At 41.0% G+C, this 17,456-nt stretch overlaps 1 protein-coding gene across 1 annotated transcript in view; it reads left to right on the forward strand.

Annotated features, from left to right (window-relative positions):
* SCIN (scinderin) overlaps positions 1-17,200 on the forward strand; it is a 77,975-nt gene extending 60,775 nt beyond the window's left edge. The window contains exons 10-16 of the mRNA XM_052638580.1: positions 1,434-1,524; positions 3,913-4,083; positions 10,465-10,642; positions 10,935-11,056; positions 13,628-13,705; positions 16,273-16,333; positions 16,959-17,200. Of these exons, the coding sequence (XP_052494540.1) occupies positions 1,434-1,524; positions 3,913-4,083; positions 10,465-10,642; positions 10,935-11,056; positions 13,628-13,705; positions 16,273-16,333; positions 16,959-17,086 (829 nt within the window). The 3' untranslated portion in view covers positions 17,087-17,200. The remainder of the gene's footprint in view (positions 1-1,433; positions 1,525-3,912; positions 4,084-10,464; positions 10,643-10,934; positions 11,057-13,627; positions 13,706-16,272; positions 16,334-16,958) is intronic.
* Positions 17,201-17,456: the final 256 nt, after the last annotated feature.

The raw sequence follows: 17,456 nt of genomic DNA on the forward strand, positions 1-17,456 counted from the left end.
CATAGAGATGGGAGGATTGGCTACAAACAATGCTTTCACTGCTTTTTCCCTCCCACAGTCTTCAAACAAGCAGATCTCCCAGAGGCTGTTGTGTAGGTTAAGCCAGTGTTTGGAGATAGAGCCACAAGTTATCCTAGAAAGAGAAGTTGCCAATGAATTGAATGAACTGATTTATTGATTCCTATCTGGTCACTCGGAGAAGGCAATGGCACCCCACTCCAGTACTCTTGCCTGGAAAATCCCATGGATGGAGGAGCCTGGTAGGCTGCGGTCCATGGGGTCTTGAAGAGTCTGACACGACTGAGTGACTTTGCTTTCACTTTTCACTTTCATGCATTGGAGAAGGAAATGGCAACCCACTCCAGTGTTCTTGCCTGGAGAATCCCAGGGACGGGGGAGCCTGGTGGGCTGCCGTCTATGGGGTTACACAGAGTTGGACACGACTGAAACAACTTAGCAGCAGCGTCTGGTCACTGATACTTTGGCTTCTTTTACCATTTTATTCATAATTCCTTTAAAGAATGACAGAATGGGGGCCTCTCCATTGCCTGTATGTGTTTGTGTGTATGCGCTCCGTCAATTCAATCGTGTCCAACTCTTTGTGACACTATGGACTGCAGCCCATCAGGCTCCTCTGTCCATGGGAAATCCCTTTAAAGAATGACCAGAATTACAAAATGGGGGCCTCTCCATTACCTCTGTGTGTGTGTGTATGTGTGTGTGTGTGTGTGCGCGCGCGCGCACGCTCAGTTGATTCAATCGTGTCCAACTCTTTGCGACACTCTAGACTGCCCGCCAGGCTCCTCTGTCCACGGGATTCTCCAGGCAAGAATAGTGGAGTGGGTTGCCATGCCCTCCTCCAGGAGATCTGCCCAACCCACAGGTTGAAAGCACGTCTCCTGTGTCTCCTGCATTGCAGGCAGATTCTTTACTCACTGAGCCACCTGGAAAGCCCCTCCATCGCCGGCTTCTGATCATTATTTTCTTGATTTTTGTGGGTCCACACATTTGTTACTATGCTCACCAAATAGTCATGGAAAAAAAAAAGTGCCTCTAATATCCAGCCCAATAGATCTGGCTCATACACTACTCAAATGGATTATTTTCACTGTTGAGATTGTTTCCCAAAATAGGCAGCTCCAACTTGAAATCAGACAGAATTGACTACCTAGCTAAGTTATTATGGAACTAAAAATGGGCCCTTGAAATGGAGATTACAAACATCTATTATACGTTGTTCTAAACAATACACAGGATAGATCATGGCTCAGTGTTAGTACTTTAAAAAACAATAGCTTCTATGGCTTTTTAATGTCAAAACAGCAAGGTTTCTTCTTGATCTTTCATAATAACTTAAGTTTCTGTTTGAAATGCCTGCCTTAGAGATCTTAAACTTAAATGCAAGCTAATTTGTTCTACTTTGGTTCCTCCAGGCAAGGAGCAAATGCCACGAGGGATGAGCTGACAACCTCCGCATTCCTGACTGTTCAGTTGGATAGATCCCTCGGGGGACAGGCTGTGCAGGTTGGGATGTTTTACCCCCTAAACTCATACAAGTTTTGCAAGCCCAATGTCTCCTTAAAACCCTTCTCCCACGTCAGGATGCAGATTTGACACTTTGTAAATATTTCCTTTTTTTCATTTCAGAATTTAAATATTCCTACTCTCTTGCCCTACTTGTTTTCTCAGATTCTGGAAAAGAGGGAACAAACAAATTTTTTAAAATAGAAACAAAAATAAGCTATTAACAAATTTAGAGCCCCAAAGAATCTTTCCTTTGGCATCATATCAGATCAACGGCAGCCACTTGTTACTAAGTATTAAAACCGTTCTACCTGAGTTATCACTTCCAGCTGATCACCTCCAGTTTTCAAATCTTTATACATTTTCAGATCTTTATAAATCAAATCTCTATCTAAATTATTACCTGATTCAAACGTAATAATTAATTAGAAAAGTCAGTCCGACACTTTAGTACATAATATGTAACATGTGGAGGTCCATTCCGGTCTTTGAGCTGGTTTTCATTCCATCTTGGTTTTTAGTTCCTAAATAAAGCAAGTTAGACTTAAATTTAAAGATGCATATTAACTTTATAATAAACTAATGTTGTTATTTATATTTATTTATATAAACTAACGTTTTAATTGTCAGTTAACAAGTTAACAAGATTATTGAATTCTTTAAATACACTTAACTCCGTCGACTTCCCCATGAACTGTTTACTACATTCATTTCCTGAATGAAATATGTCTAAGAACTGACATCACCTATGTCATTTAATTAACCTTTCAACTATTCTTACCAAATCACACAAAACTTTGAAGATATGCATTGTGCCTTATAAATTCTACATTTCAGAGTTAACTACTAATATTTAATACACCCAATGAATGAATTTATTGTCAGGCATTTGAATTCTGAATTAACAATGAAAGCATAATGCCTCGTTTTACCACTAGATGGCAGGGGTTTACAATAAATAAAATCGCTGTTTTAAACATTCCTTCATACTCTGCTATCAACAGCACTGAAAAATTGTCCATTTACCTTTCTCTTTTCTCTCTCTCTGGCCTTGCTGCGTCGCTTGCAGGATCATAGTTCCCTGATCAAGGATCAAACCTGAACTCCCTGCAATGGAAGTACAGTCCTAAGCATGAACTGCCAGGGAATTCCCCTTTCTCTCTCTTGTTTTCATTCACAGTGGAGAATGGGTTTTAATCAGTAGCCCTCTTTCTCTCAATTTGGCAGTTGAGGTTTTCCCAATGTTATGGGAAATGCTAAGGCAACAACAGTTTTAGGTACTCTTAGCTAACCTTGCCCCAACACAGTTTCATAATTGGCTGCTTGCTTTTTTAAATAAATGTCTGCTAACTGAAGATTATCTGTGGAGTTACTTTCACCACTCCCTAGGCCTCCCCACGATGGTGTGTGCTTCAGCATTCTCATTCACTTGGTTTCTAGAAAACAAACAGACCAGGGCAGGGTAGGGGAGATGGTTCAATTTTTGCAAAAGGCAACGTAATTGAAAAAAATAGGAGACTGACACAAAATTTGAACTCTTCATGTAAATAAATGCATCAATAGTTTATGCAAAAAATAGGAAATTCATGTCTAATCCAGTATCTGTTAAACTAATAGATGAAATTAAGTCATTTATCATTTATTTTCTTCAGTTTCCTTATCCTGACAAATGATTATGTTAAGTAAATCTACTATTACCATTTCCATAGGTAAGTTAAAAAGTAAAAGTGTATTCTGTTTATTTTCCCAGCTTTTGATGTTTGGATTGAAATATTTGTTCACTCCTAGATTATGATGGTGGCTCAGATGGGAAAGAATATACCTGCAAAGCAGGAGACCTGGGTTTGATCCCTGGGTTGGGACGATCCCTTGAAGAAGGGAATGGCAACCCACTCCAGTATTCTTGCTGAAGAGTCCCATGGATAGAGGAGCCCGACGGGCTATAGTCCTTGGGGTCACAAAGAGTCAGACACGACTGAGCGACTAGCACTTCCACACATGTGTTCATCTACATCTCCAAAAGGAAAAACAACAAAGTGCTGATCTTTGTCATCTTTTATAAAAATTACTCTTTTTTTTTTTTTACGTCTTTGTGCTAAGGTGTAAGTGGTGCAGTGTAGAAGCAGAAAGCCATGCAATGTGGTATTATAACCACCTCCCCCCACCCCAGTGTGCTGTATCTGGAATAACTAATGGTTCCTAAGTCAGCAAGGAAGCTGTGCTTGATTTTTATGAACCTATATTTTCTGTTGATCATCGTTCCTCCTGCACTTGACTTTTTATTTACTTTTAATTTTGTTTTCGAAAAGAAAAATAAGGATGTCTTTGGAAATACTGCCTTCTTTCATTGCCCTCTTTATTACATTTCTTTATCCCCTCTGCCCCCAGATTCGAGTCTCGCAAGGCAAAGAACCTGCTCACCTGCTGAGTTTGTTCAAAGACAAACCGCTCATTATTTACAAGAACGGAACATCAAAGAAAGAAGGTCAGGCGCCGACCCCCCCTACACGCCTCTTTCAAGTCCGAAGAAACCTGGCTTCGATCACCAGAATTATGGAGGTAATGTCACGCAGTCAATAAAACCTGCCCTGCTCATGGACTTCCCAGTGGCCCTGGGCCATCAGCCAATATTAGTCATTAAAAAAAAGTGGCAAATAAACTTCTTTCATTTCTATAACTTATCCAGTTTTCACCATTAAAAATACTAAAAGCAGGAGCATCAAGCAAAAAGTAAAAAAGTTAATCAGATAACAGGCCTCTCATATTTTTCAACCACGTTGTAACAAAACAAATGGATTTAAGAATAATGGAAAGGGGACACAGGTATACCTATGACGGATTCATGTTGATGTTTGGCAGAAACCAACACAATACTGTAAAGCAATTATCCTTCCATTAAAAATCAATTTAATTATGTACAAAAAAAGAAGAATGTAACAAATCAAGTTGTTGAAGCCATGAGACAGCTTAAGCTCTGTCTTGAAAGGCCTGGGGGAAGATGGATCGCCGTGATGGTCCAGTGACCACACTGGGGAGGTTGAGAGAGAAGGCCCTTATTTGCACAAATGTAAAGGAACATGGAAGGCAAGCTTTGCCACACTGGGCCAGAGTCATAATTCAGCTGGCTGAACGAGCAGCTGTGAAAGAAGCCAAGCCCCAGATCGCGGTGTCCGGCCCGAAACCCGCCAGGTAAGGGGCAAGGCCAGTGGGCCCAGGGTTTTGAATGGCTGAGTACTTTGACTTCAAGGAGGATTCTTCACAGTTCCTCACCCCATCACCTCAGTCCTCACTGAGACCCAGGTCTCCCAAGTCTCCTAACTGCCCTGGGCTCTCTGTATGCCCGCAAACCTGGACTGCTCTGCCAAGTTGTCCGGATGAGCCCTTAAAAGCAGGTGGGTCACAGCCTCCTTCCCCCTGGAACCTCTCCTCTAAGCCGCCCCTTTTCTTGTTCCATGTTCTGAGGTCACAGAGGCCCATACAGCCCTCTCGAGTGGAAGCTGTTTTTCCCCGATGCCGGCTGACCAGGGATGGGATGGCAGGCGCCCCTCCTTACTCACTTTTGCCTCGTTGACTTTGTTCCTTCTTGTCCGTCTCCCTCCTCCATCTCTTTTCTGTGTCTGCTGAGCTGAGGGTCCTGCCCTCTTATTCTTTGACGGCTTTCTTGTCTCACTGTCTCCATCGCTGGCTCCTCTCATCTAGCAGTCTTATCTTGACCACACTTCATCTCACATTGGTGATCCTGTACTAGACCTTGTCCTTGGTGATAACTTTAGCACCTCAAGCATCTAATGTGTGACAAGTGTCCTTTAGCCCCTATTTCTTCCAGCAATTCTCCAGTCTCATGGCTGAATCCACGAACCCTCTCCACCCATCACACCAACCCCCCAACATCTCCAACATCCCAGTTCTTTCCTGATAATGGATTCTGAAGTCACAGAGAATATAAAAATAATCCCAGAAGATTCACCTTATCTGCATGCGTGCGTGCTAAGTTGCTTCAGTCATATCCGACTCTTTGTGACTCTATGGGTTAGAGCTCGCCAGGCTCCTCTGTCCATGGGATTCTCCAGGCAAGGATACTAGAGTGGGTTGCCATGCCCTCTGACCCAGGGATCAAACCCACATCTCTTATGTCTCATGCGTGGGCAGGTGATCTTTCCCATTGGAGCCACGTGGGAAGCCCAATTACCTTACCTACTCCCCTCCAATATCACCAGCTTGTCAGCATCTGTATCGAATTCTCCTTCTTGCCTATTTTACGAAATCAATTTAAGTTGTTAATTTGTTGATAGCTAACAATTAATAAACATTTTATAATAGTAATTTACATATAAACACTAAGGTACACATTAATATTGATATATTGTTATTCATACATTAATAAAAATAATAATGTTTGTATAAACTAATATATTGTTAAATAAATGAATACATATTTATTACATAAATAAAATGACTCCTGTCTCTCAGGCCAAATTCCATCTGCCCCCGTTCCCCACCACTGACTTCTGTCCTGGGTCCCCTGTCCTGGGGCTTTCCAAGGACTTCCCTGGATTTCTCTGTCCAGTGCTCTCATCCTGACTCTAGTTCATCATTCTTGCAGGCAGTCATCTTCTTTCTCTTCATGTCACTGATTTATTCTTCTCTCCTGGATTACTTATTCAGCAGCACAAACATGCCTTGAAAACACTTCCATGCTTTCTTTAAAAACTCTTGGCTCTGACCCTCCCAGCTACCACATCCTTTCTCTGCACTCCTTAAGAGTACAGATCCTCAGAAGAGTCATCTTTGCCCCTTCACTGTCCCTGCTATGCTAAGCCTCCTCTATCAAAAGCCACTCCACTCAGCCATCCCTTCCCGCCACACCATCCACATGGGATTTATCTAGTTTGCCAATGACCTACCTTTTGCCATCAAAATTCTCTTCTCTGATGCCATTGTTTTCAACCTCTTTCTAGCATTTGACTCAGTTGCTCTTTCTGTCTTCTCAAAACACTATTTTTTAATGAAGCTTCTGAAACCCCCCACGCTTACCAGAATTTCTTCCACACCTGAGGGTCGCCCTTCTGAAGGCTGTTTTCACTCGCACCCAGTTGCTGAATTCTTCTCTGCTTGTCCTCGAAGCTCTTGAGCTCTCCAGGGCTGTCTTGGCCTTCTTCAGAGTGATCTCATTTAGTCATATAATTTAAATGCCATTCTGTATTGACTCTTCCATGACATTCTGTGCATGGATTCTCATGTGTTCAATTGTGACTGATTTTTTAATCTGTCAAATTGAAAGTGAAGTTTTCATCTCCAGGCCTTCTTAGCTGACTTCAGAGGCAAGAGTCAAGGGAGAACTGTAACAGTCCTGGGCTCTTCCCAGTGGACACTTCTTTATGAAGCATCATGAGCTGCTTGTGATGCAGATTCTTTCTTTTCTTGCAGCCTCTCAAACTACCCTTTGCATTCCTAGCCTCTCTGAAATGCACCAGTCAAAGCACTATTGATAAGACTTTCTGTTTTCATCTCCTGGGAGGCTAAAGCTTTCTAAGGTTCTTTAGTGGAACTACCACCCTGACCTCACACCAGTCTGGACATGGGCCTCTTATCACCCGTCTCTCCATCTTCCGTGCTCTTTCCTCTATACCAACAAGGAGACATTTGGGCTTCCCAGGTGGTGCAATTGGTAAAGAGCTAGCCTGCCTGTGCAGGAGATGAAAGAGATGCAAGCTCATTCCCTGGGTCAGGAAGATCCCCTGGAGCAGAATGTGGGAATCCTCTCCAGTGTTCTTACCTGGAAAATTCCATGGACAGAGGAGCCTGGTGGGCCTACAGGCCACCAGGGTCCAAAAGAATTGGACACGCCTGAGTGACTGAAAACACACACACACACGAAACAAGGAGGCGTTTGGATTAGGAATCGGAAGTCACAATTCCTGTCAGTTTTCATCATCACATCTGATGGATTCCTTTGAGCTCGGTCGATGGGGCCAACTTTCTACTGAAAGAGGATGCTAACCCTTCTCCTGAATGTGACCAACACCTGAGCCACATCTTCAAAGCTTCCAGCAGTTCTTGCTTGCTCCTCCATTGCTGTCTCTGGGGACAGGGTCCTGACGAACCTGGGCAAGACCAGCTTTCCACACGCTGATGCTTTCCTCTGGCCACCCCACACAGTTGGTCAAACGGCATCACGTGCTTCCCGAAGGGCTCTCTGCACTTGGCCTCAGGACACCACACTCTGGAATTCCTCCTCCCTCATGGCCGCCCTATCACAGTCTTGTTTCCTCCTCCTTCTTCATCTGCCTGCTAGCACACATCACACGGAGTCCTATGGAAAGTCGCACACACACTGTTGCGGTCACACAGTCCTGTGTCCAGAGACCCTCAGACCAGTGCAGAGACACAAGATGACAAGCTTACAGACGCAAGCCCATGCTAGGACCTCAGGCCCCCTCCCAAGCCTGAGACTCTGCACAATGCCTTGTTGCTGCCCCGAGGCTCCACCTTAAGGCTCACCCTCAGGCTGGGGTCTGGCCTCAGCCAGGCATCTCTCACTGGCCCTGGGCCACAGGGACCAGAACTGCGCTAATGTGGCTCATCCCAGACGGTCTCCACAACATCTTGGTTAAAAGGAAGGGGGTCTGTCAGTGGTGTGCTTTTAATGCCTTCTAAATATTCTTTTATAATCTGAGCTATAATGTTTCTTAGCCTGGAGAAGATTTTAGTCAATCTCTATTACAGTCTTTTCTTAACATTAAATCTCAATCCCTGTTTTATGATTTTTAGATGTCCCCTTGATTATTTGACAAACCTCTTTAGTAGGGGAGAGAAAATCTGAACACTGTGCTTTATGTGTGTCATTTGGGAATATTACATCCTCTTTCCAAGTATCAGTTATAGGCCATCATCCTTTTTGCGGTCTCTTTGACTATTATCCTTGTTATGTATCACTTAAATTTACCTCGTTTTATTCTCAGAGGATTATGCAGACAGGTGGGCCTTAGGTGACCCAGCAATATATGCTCCTGTTCTAAAGTTTCTAACCCCCTAGTGGTTACCTAGTGGTACCTAGGTGAATTCACTTCAGTCGCTCAGTCATGTCCAACTCTTTGCAACCCCATGGACTGCAGCATGCCATGTTTCCCTGTCCATCACCAGCTCCAAGATTTTACTCAAACTCATGTCCATCCAGTCAGTGATGCCATCCAACCATCTCATCCTCTGTTGTCCCCTTCTCCTCCCACCTTCAATCTTTCCCAGCATCAGGGTCTTTTCAGATGAGTCGGTTCTTTGCATTAGGTGGCCAAAGTATTGGAGTTTCAGCTTCATTATCAATCTTTCCAGTGAATATTCAGGACTGATTTCCTTTAGGATGGACTGGTTGGATCTCCTTGCAGTCTAAGGGACTTTCAAGAGTCTTCTTCAACACCACAGTTCAAAAGCATCAATTCATCAGTGCTCAGCTTTCTTTATGGTCCAACTCACATCCATACATGACCACTGGAAAAACCATAGCTTTGACTCAGTGGACCTCTGTTGGCAAAGTAATGTCTCCGCTTTTTAACATGCTGTCTAGGATGGTCATAGCTTTTCTTCCAAGGAGCAAGTGTCTTTTAATTTCATGGCTGCTGTCACCATCTGCAGTGATTTTGGAGCCCAGAAAAATAAAGTCTCTCACTGTTTCCATTGTTTCCCCATCTATTTGCCATGAAGTGATGGGACCAGATGCTATGATCTTAGTTTTCTGAATGTTGAGCTTTAAGCCAACTTTTTCACTCTCCTCTTTCACTTTCATCAAGAGGCTCTTCACTTCTTCTTCACTTTCTGCCATAAGGGTGGCGTCATCTGCATATCTGAGGTTATTGGTATTTCCCCCTGCAATCTTGATTCTAGCTTGTGCTTCCTCCAGCCCAGTTTTTCTCATGATGTACTCTACATAGAAGTTAAATAAGCACAGTGACAGTATACAGCCTTGATGCACTCCTTTGCCTATTTGAAACCAGTCTGTTGTTCCATGTCCAGTTCTAACTGTTGCTTCCTGACCTGCATACACATTTCTCAAGAGGCAGGTCAGGTGGTCTGGTATTTCTGTCTCTTTCAGAATTTTCCAGTTTATTGTGATCCACACAGTCAAAGGCTTTGCTGTAGTCAGTAAAGCAGAAGTAGATGGTTTTCTGGAACTTTCTTGCTTTTTCGATGATCCAGTAGATGTTGGCAATTTGATCTCTGGTTCCTCTGCCTTTTCTAAATCCAGCTTGAACATCTGGAAGTTCACAGTTTATGTACTGTTGAAGCCTGGCTCTGAGAATTTTTTGTACCTAGACAACGTATTAAAAGCCAGAGACATCACTTTGCCAACAGAGGTCCATCTAGTCAAAGCTGTGGTTTATCCAGTGGTCATGCATGGATCTGAGAGATGGACTATAAAGAAGGCTGAGTGCTGAAGAACTGATGCTTTTGAACTGCGGTGCTGGAGAAGACTCTTGAGAATCACTTGGACAGCAAGGAGATCAAACCAGTCAATCCTAAAGGAAATCAGTCCTGAATATTCATTGGAAGGACTGATGCTGAAGCTGAAGCTCCAATACTTGGCCACCTGATGTGATGAGCCGAATCATTGGAAAAGACCCTGATGCTGGGAAAGATTGAAGGCAGGAGGAGGAGGGTGAGATGGTTGGATGGCATTACCGACTCAATGGACATGAGTTTCAGTAAGCTCCCAGAGGTAGTGAATGACAGGGAAGGCTGGTGTGCTGTAGTCCATGGAGTCGTAAAGTTTTGGACACAACTTAGCAACTGAACAACAATAACAAGTGGTGTGCTAATGCCCCCTAAATTAATTCCTGGATCAGGACAGAAGTCTGTAGGTGGTTTGGCAGCAGCCCAGCTTCTTGGGCATGTTTACTAAGGGACCAGCAATGCATTTAAATCATGTTATTTTCCTTCATACTCTAGGTAGATGTTGATGCAAATTCATTGAATTCCAATGATGTTTTTGTCCTGAAACTGCGACAAAATAATGGCTACATCTGGATAGGAAAAGGCGCCACACAGGAGGAGGAGAAAGGAGCAGAGTACGTGGCAAGCATCCTCAAATGCAAAACTGCGGCAATTCAGGAAGGCGAGGAACCAGGTGTGTACAGGTGGGGCCAAGGACACGAGCCAGAACTTACATTTGGTGTACTTGCTCATCATGTAATTTATCTTTTTTATAAACAGGAACTTTGTAATGGTTATAGGGCATTAAAAACCCGTTCACTAGTTGCAAGAACGGGTGATGGTACCTGCTCTATTAGTGTAACATCTGCTATATTTAAGTAACTTAACAGTGAACTTGAGATGAGATGCAATTATTTGTTACTGTAAAGCAGTACCGACCATATGCTCCTGAAAATGCATAGGTTAACTCAGTGTGTTTTCCACAGAGGAGTTTTGGAATTCCCTTGGAGGGAAAAAAGACTACCAGACCTCTCCTCTGCTAGAATCCCAGGCTGAAGACCATCCACCTCGGCTTTACGGATGCTCCAACAAAACTGGAAGATTCATTGTAAGCGTCCTGAGAAACCACGGGGTGGAACCAAACAGTAGGGGGAGAGGGAGGCATTCTGATACTGCTCTGATTCTTTCCAGTGAGATGCCTACTGCAATTCCCAGTTTTGGTTTACTTGCAAACCACAGATGACAGTCTTTGCTTCACACAGGGTTGATTTAAGAGCCAATGATAATGGATGGGAGAGCATGGAAATACTGTAATGTGCCATAGAAATCAAGCGGCTCTTAAAAATACCAGCTACTTTGCACCCGTGTCAGCGTGTGGCTGTTGCTGTAAGCATATGCACATGGTTGGATTTGTTAATTTAATAATTTGACACTTTCGGTGTGCAGCAATAGTGGTTTCTCTGATCAAACTATGTAAAATTTTACACTTCAGTTTCCCAGGGGAGTAAACAGTCTCACCATGTTGATGGAATGAAAAACATTATGGAAATATTATGATCATTGAGCAAAATCACAGAAAGCTCTACACACACCTGCAAGTGAGCTGAAATCAGCAGGAATATTTTATGTCACAGTCACATTCACAAGCTTTGAATTCTAGGCAATTCAAAGTAAAAGTGTTTGTGTACAAGAGTGATTTTCTATGCGTCTCTGAAATATCCTGGGCTGAGCCCCTCATCTCAGTTTAATCACAAAAATTCTGCTTTCTCCATTTGACATACTAGGCTTTTGTATAAATTTTTCATTTAAGGAACAAATTCTTTGCTGATAAAATTTGAACTAAAGATTTGGTCACCCTGTCTTGGTAAATACAAGCTTTACTTTTGAACACACACATGAACATTAATATTTTCCCAGGTACGTTGCATGCTTGAAATAAAATGCTTTGAAGAAGAAACTGCTCATATGTGAAACACACTTGCAGCTTACAAGTGACTTGACCTAAAGATTAAAGATTTAAATGGTGAATTGTGATAAATATTAGGTTGTTAGGCACCACAATTGTTCATCTACTTTGCAGGAAATCCCTGTATTTTATAAATTTGTCGTCAGGAAAATCTGTTTTACTCTTTTGACTGTTATTTGGTATCACATCCAAATAACATCTTTTTCAGTGTGAGCCTCTCTAATTTCTTGAGAGTATTATTTGCTAATATTGCTATAAATATCATGCTTGTTTCCAATGAAGATATGTTTTACAAAAATGAATATGCAAATATATACTTACAAATATAATTCCTAGGCTTTTTTCTTAGATTTTAAAAAATCTGTTAGTTTTCAGCTTTTGTCATTCACATATTTAAGAGAAATATACTTTTTTCTTTACACATATTCATTTTCTTTTTTGACATTTGGAACTGTAATTCTTAACATTTTAAGGAAAAGGAGTGTTGCTAAAAAGTGTTTGATCTTATTACCATCATCAGAAAACGGGCTTTAGATGTATAGATTCATACAAGACAGCAGAGTCTATTGGTCAAAAGCACAGCTTTTAGAACACCAGTGTGCCTGTTCTATATCACTTAGTGATATTTCTTCCTGGCTGTGTGACCTGAGGCTGGTCATTTACTCTCTCTGTGTTATAATGTTCTCATCTGAAAAATGGGGCTAATCCTAGTACTGACTTCACAGAGTTGTTGTGAATATTATCTTGGTTGTTGCATATAAAGAATTAGAATGGTGCCTGGTATGGTATATTCTGTAAAAACATATATAAACACATTTCTTGCCCTCTGTAAATGGTTTGGTTTTGGTGTCACAATCTGAGAATACCATCAGATTACAACAAATAGGTATTGCCATGCTTAAGGGGCTGCAGGTTAGGTTCATGCCTGTTTATCCGTGGACAGAGCCCCAGAGGCTCTGCTGAGTCCCATTGGCTGATATGACACGGCCAAGGCCACAGTCAACTTCATCTGCAGAGTCACGTGGCAGAGGGGAGATGTGAAGAACTGAAAACCCTAATCCAATCTGTCACCACCTTCCTAATGATTAGGGGGGAGTTTCATCCAGAATTCTTTCAAAAATTTGAACTTTAATGAATGCCTGCTGGTATTGGGTGTGTTAAACTAGCCCATTACCTTTTAGTGTTATCTCTGGAGAACACAATTTAACCCATTTAAAATAAAAATAATGACACTTTCTTATGGAATATTGTTATAATATTTTATTGAAAATGGTTGATTTTTTTAAATGACCAGACCTGTTGATTTTATTAAAATAATCTTGACCTACCTACAAAATGAAAGAAGATTTAATACCTGCATCATAAACTTAAATATCTTTTGGAACTAGGAAGGCAACAGAAACCAGCGAAGCAACTTGTCACAAAGAACTAAAAGTAGAGGAAACTATGGCTATATTTCTTGTGCATGGCCTCTCTAAAGCCATATGCAATATTTATGTTAAATACTCTCCTCCCTAAATAAGATAGCCTCAGTTTGTGATACATGATTAAATAGATAAACAATTATTTAAGTCTTTATTGCCCAAAGGGAAGGAAAAAATGACTAACAAACTTTTTTTTCTATGCTCCAGATAATACAAAGCATTTGTATCCTTTATATTAGAAAAATCACTGCTTGACTGTTCGTTTGTAAAGCTTTTTTATACATTTCAGATTGAAGAAGTTCCAGGAGAGTTCACCCAGGATGATTTAGCAGAAGATGATGTCATGCTGTTAGATGCCTGGGAACAGGTAAAACTGTATTTTGTTCATGGCAAGAGAGTGTGCTTACAGTTGGGAGCTGATACAACCTTCTTTGAGAAATGGCAAGTTTAATAATAAATAGACCCATGGATTTAGCTATATTTATAAGAAACTTTCCACAGTTTGGCAAAAAATAAAACTGATGGATATGGCAAGTTTTTTTCTTAAGCTGAAAATGATTCCATGGCTATCCGTCTTTGGCTGTATAGTTTTAGGTGAAAACAACAAACAACAACAAAAAACTCCTGTTTTTCGTTTATTTGTAAGACTCATTTGTTTCTTATTTATTCAGACATTCATTCATTCTTATTCATTCATAAATTTAAGTCATAAATGCGTTAGTGGGTTGCAATGCCTCAGGGAGACTGAAATATTCAGAATTTCTCTTGAAATCTGACAAGACGTCATAGGAGACCTCTCCCCTGGAGAAGAAACAAACAATACTTTTGAATCTACACACTAAAATACCTATTAATATATATATTAATAGGTAATATATGTCTGTATATCTTTATTTGTAGCAAATTAATGGTGACTTTGTGTATCACATGGATGTGTTGTGTGTTAGTCGCTCAGTCATGTCTGACTCTTTGTGACCCCATGTATTGTAGCCCACCAGGCTCCTCTGTCCATGGGATTCTGCAGGCAAGAATACAGGAGTGGGTTGCCATGCCCTCCTCCAGGGGATCTGCCTTACCCAGGGATCAAACCCAGGTCTCCTGCATTGCAGGCAGATTCTGTACTGTCCGAGCCGCCAGGGAAGTCATACCTGAGAGTCATTTTCCTTTAACCTCTGTGTAAACTAATAATGGCTTCTTTGGTGGTTCATTGGTAAAGAATCTGCCTGATAATACAGGAGACACAGGTTCGATCCCTGGGTTGGGAAGATCCCCTAGAGAAGGAAATGGCAACCCACTCCAGTATTCTTGCCTGGAAAATCACATGGACAGAGGAGTCTGGAGGGCTACACTCTATGAGTCTGCGAAAGAGTCAGACATGATTTATCGACTAAAGAGCAGCAAATTAATAATAGTGACAGGGAAAAATAAATATGTTAGGAGCTACATTATGTAGAACAAATATAAAACACGTTCCTGAATTAGGCCTAGTTTTTAGTTAACCACAGAGGTTTGTTACTTTTAGGTCTGTTCTTACTTGCTAAATCATTCAGTTATATTATACTTTAGCTTCTTAATCTTGAATTAGCATATGTGAATCTGGGATCTGGTCACAGATCCTCCCTAAGTGAATGGATCACTTATTTCTAGATATGAAATGTCAAACCTCATGTCAATAAAACACCTTTGTGTATTTAAGAATTACTAAATAAGAAAGTTTCATTATTCAGAAGAATTTAATTTTTTCCACTTGTAGTCAACTCTGTTGCTTCCATAATCAAGGAGGCTTTAGAATATTTCCTGTACTACATTTTTTTAAACTATACTTTTTATTTACTCAGCTGTGCTGTCACGGTTTATTCTGTGCCTGCAGGCAAATATTCCAGCACTTTCAGTAGGAATTAGAATATAACCAAAACTAACTTGACCAAAATTTCTCTGCCAACAAGTGATCTTAAAGTGATTTAAATATAAGGGAATTCAGGAGAATTTTTCATCACTGAAGTACACAGCCTACATTTGACAAGAAGGACACATGCAGGATTTAGATCAGGTTTTAAAGAATCAGTATTTAAATACTATTTTTGGGCTTTCCCCAAAACAATTTAAAAACAATATTTAAAACAGTATTTAAAAACAATATTTGGGCTTTCCTGGTGGTTCAGACTGTAAAGAATCTGCCTGCAACGTGGGAGACCTGGGTTCAGTCCCTGGGTTGGAAAGATCCCCTGGAGGAGGGCATGGCAACCCACTCCAGTATTCTTGCCTGGAGAAGCCACATGGACAGAGGAGTCTGGCAAGCTGTAGTCCATGGGGTTGCAAAGAGTGGGACACAGCTGAGCGACTAAGCACACACACCCACAGCTCTTTTACCAAAGCGTGACAGGATACCATAACACAGGGGAAGACTAGGTTTAAGTTAGGGGTTCCTAAAGGGAGTGTGGGGTGCCCATGAACAAGCTACATGTGGCTCCCTCAGGATAATAATATGGGAATAATGCCTGCGTTACACACCCCAGGAGCATGTGTGCAAAAAAACCAGCCGGTATGTTGTTTTTGCCTGGAGAATCCAAGGGACGGGGGAGCCTGGTGGGCTGCTGTCTGTGGGGTCGCACAGAGTCAGACATGACTGAAGTGACTTAGCAGCAGCAGCATGTTGTTTTCAGGAAGGCTCACTTTGTAAACTAGAAAAATACTATATAAACATAAAATACCAGAATGTGATATCTGGAGTCAAACTGGCTGGATACAAATTCAGGCATCTCTTAATAAGACATTAGGAAAGCGACGGAACTTCTCTGCACCTGCATCTCCACATCCCTGACTTTGGGGCTGCTGTGAAGATTAAGAGAGATGGTATGAGAAGCACTTTGCATAAGGCTCACACTGCATCTGTACTCCCAATATTATGAGTAGTATTATTGCTTCATTTTGCAGATTTTTATTTGGATTGGAAAAGACGCCAATGAAGTTGAGAAAGCGGAATCTCTGAAGTCTGGTAAGCTGGATCCCATGGGCAATTAGGACATAATTCTGAACAGTTGTTACCAAGTTCCTGATTTCTCTTTGTACCACATCCTCCAAAACCACGTATCAAAACCGAGAAGAATCAGAAGAATCTTAGCTTTCATCTTCAGAACTAAAGAGTAATGGAATTTTCTTTAAACTGAAGAATTTCAGAATAAGAACAAGAAAATTATGTTTTGTTATCTAATTTAGGATATAATTATATCAATTTATTCTTAGACTTTTAAATTCATTTTTAAAAATTATGGGAATAGTACAACTCCATAACACTGATAATCTAGATTTTTATAAATTCCTTTTGAGGAATGCTGTTCTTTCTGGGAGTACTTTTTTTTTTTTCTTTGCATTATTGCAAAGTAAAGAATAATTATGCTGTAAGGATAATTCCATAAAGTTTGGAATTTTTTTCAGGCAATAATGAGACATGTACATTCCAGATGTGAGAAAATAATAAGGAATTGTCCAAATGGAGTAGCATTGGCTACTTTTGGCCAATGAAAATTTGATTTATTACTTTTATTGGAAGGATTTTCATTCTTTAGTTATTTTACTTTAGTTGAAACTAACCAAATTTATTTGTTTTTTAAACTCTTTAGCCAAAATATACCTTGAGACTGACCCTTCTGGAAGAGACAAGAGGACGCCAATTGTCATCATAAAACAGGGTCATGAGCCACCTACTTTCACAGGCTGGTTCCTGGGCTGGGATTCCGGCAGGTGGTAAACTGATTTTTGTAGGAAAAAAACAAATATAATGGGGCAGCTGTCCCATTGCTGTTTCTGGGGGGAAGGAGGAGCTTGTTTGACTTTAGAAAATTAACCTCAGCCATATGACTATTTTTCCGTGCTTAGAATTGGTTTGAAATTTCTTTTAAACTGGAATTTTCTTATGTGAATATTTTTATAACTTTTCTTGTGGACCAATATTAGCTCTGCTGGATGCTGACATATCTTTTTACATGACTTTTTAAAGGGGAAAAACTATACACAGTCTAGGGGAGTTTGTCTGCAACTTTTACAATTCAGGAGCCATTAGCCAAACTCCTACTTTTAATATACCATGGAAGAAAGTTATACCTGCCTTTGAGGTTATT

Source organism: Budorcas taxicolor, chromosome 4, assembly GCF_023091745.1.
Source record: "Budorcas taxicolor isolate Tak-1 chromosome 4, Takin1.1, whole genome shotgun sequence".
Classification (NCBI taxonomy): domain Eukaryota; kingdom Metazoa; phylum Chordata; class Mammalia; order Artiodactyla; family Bovidae; genus Budorcas; species Budorcas taxicolor.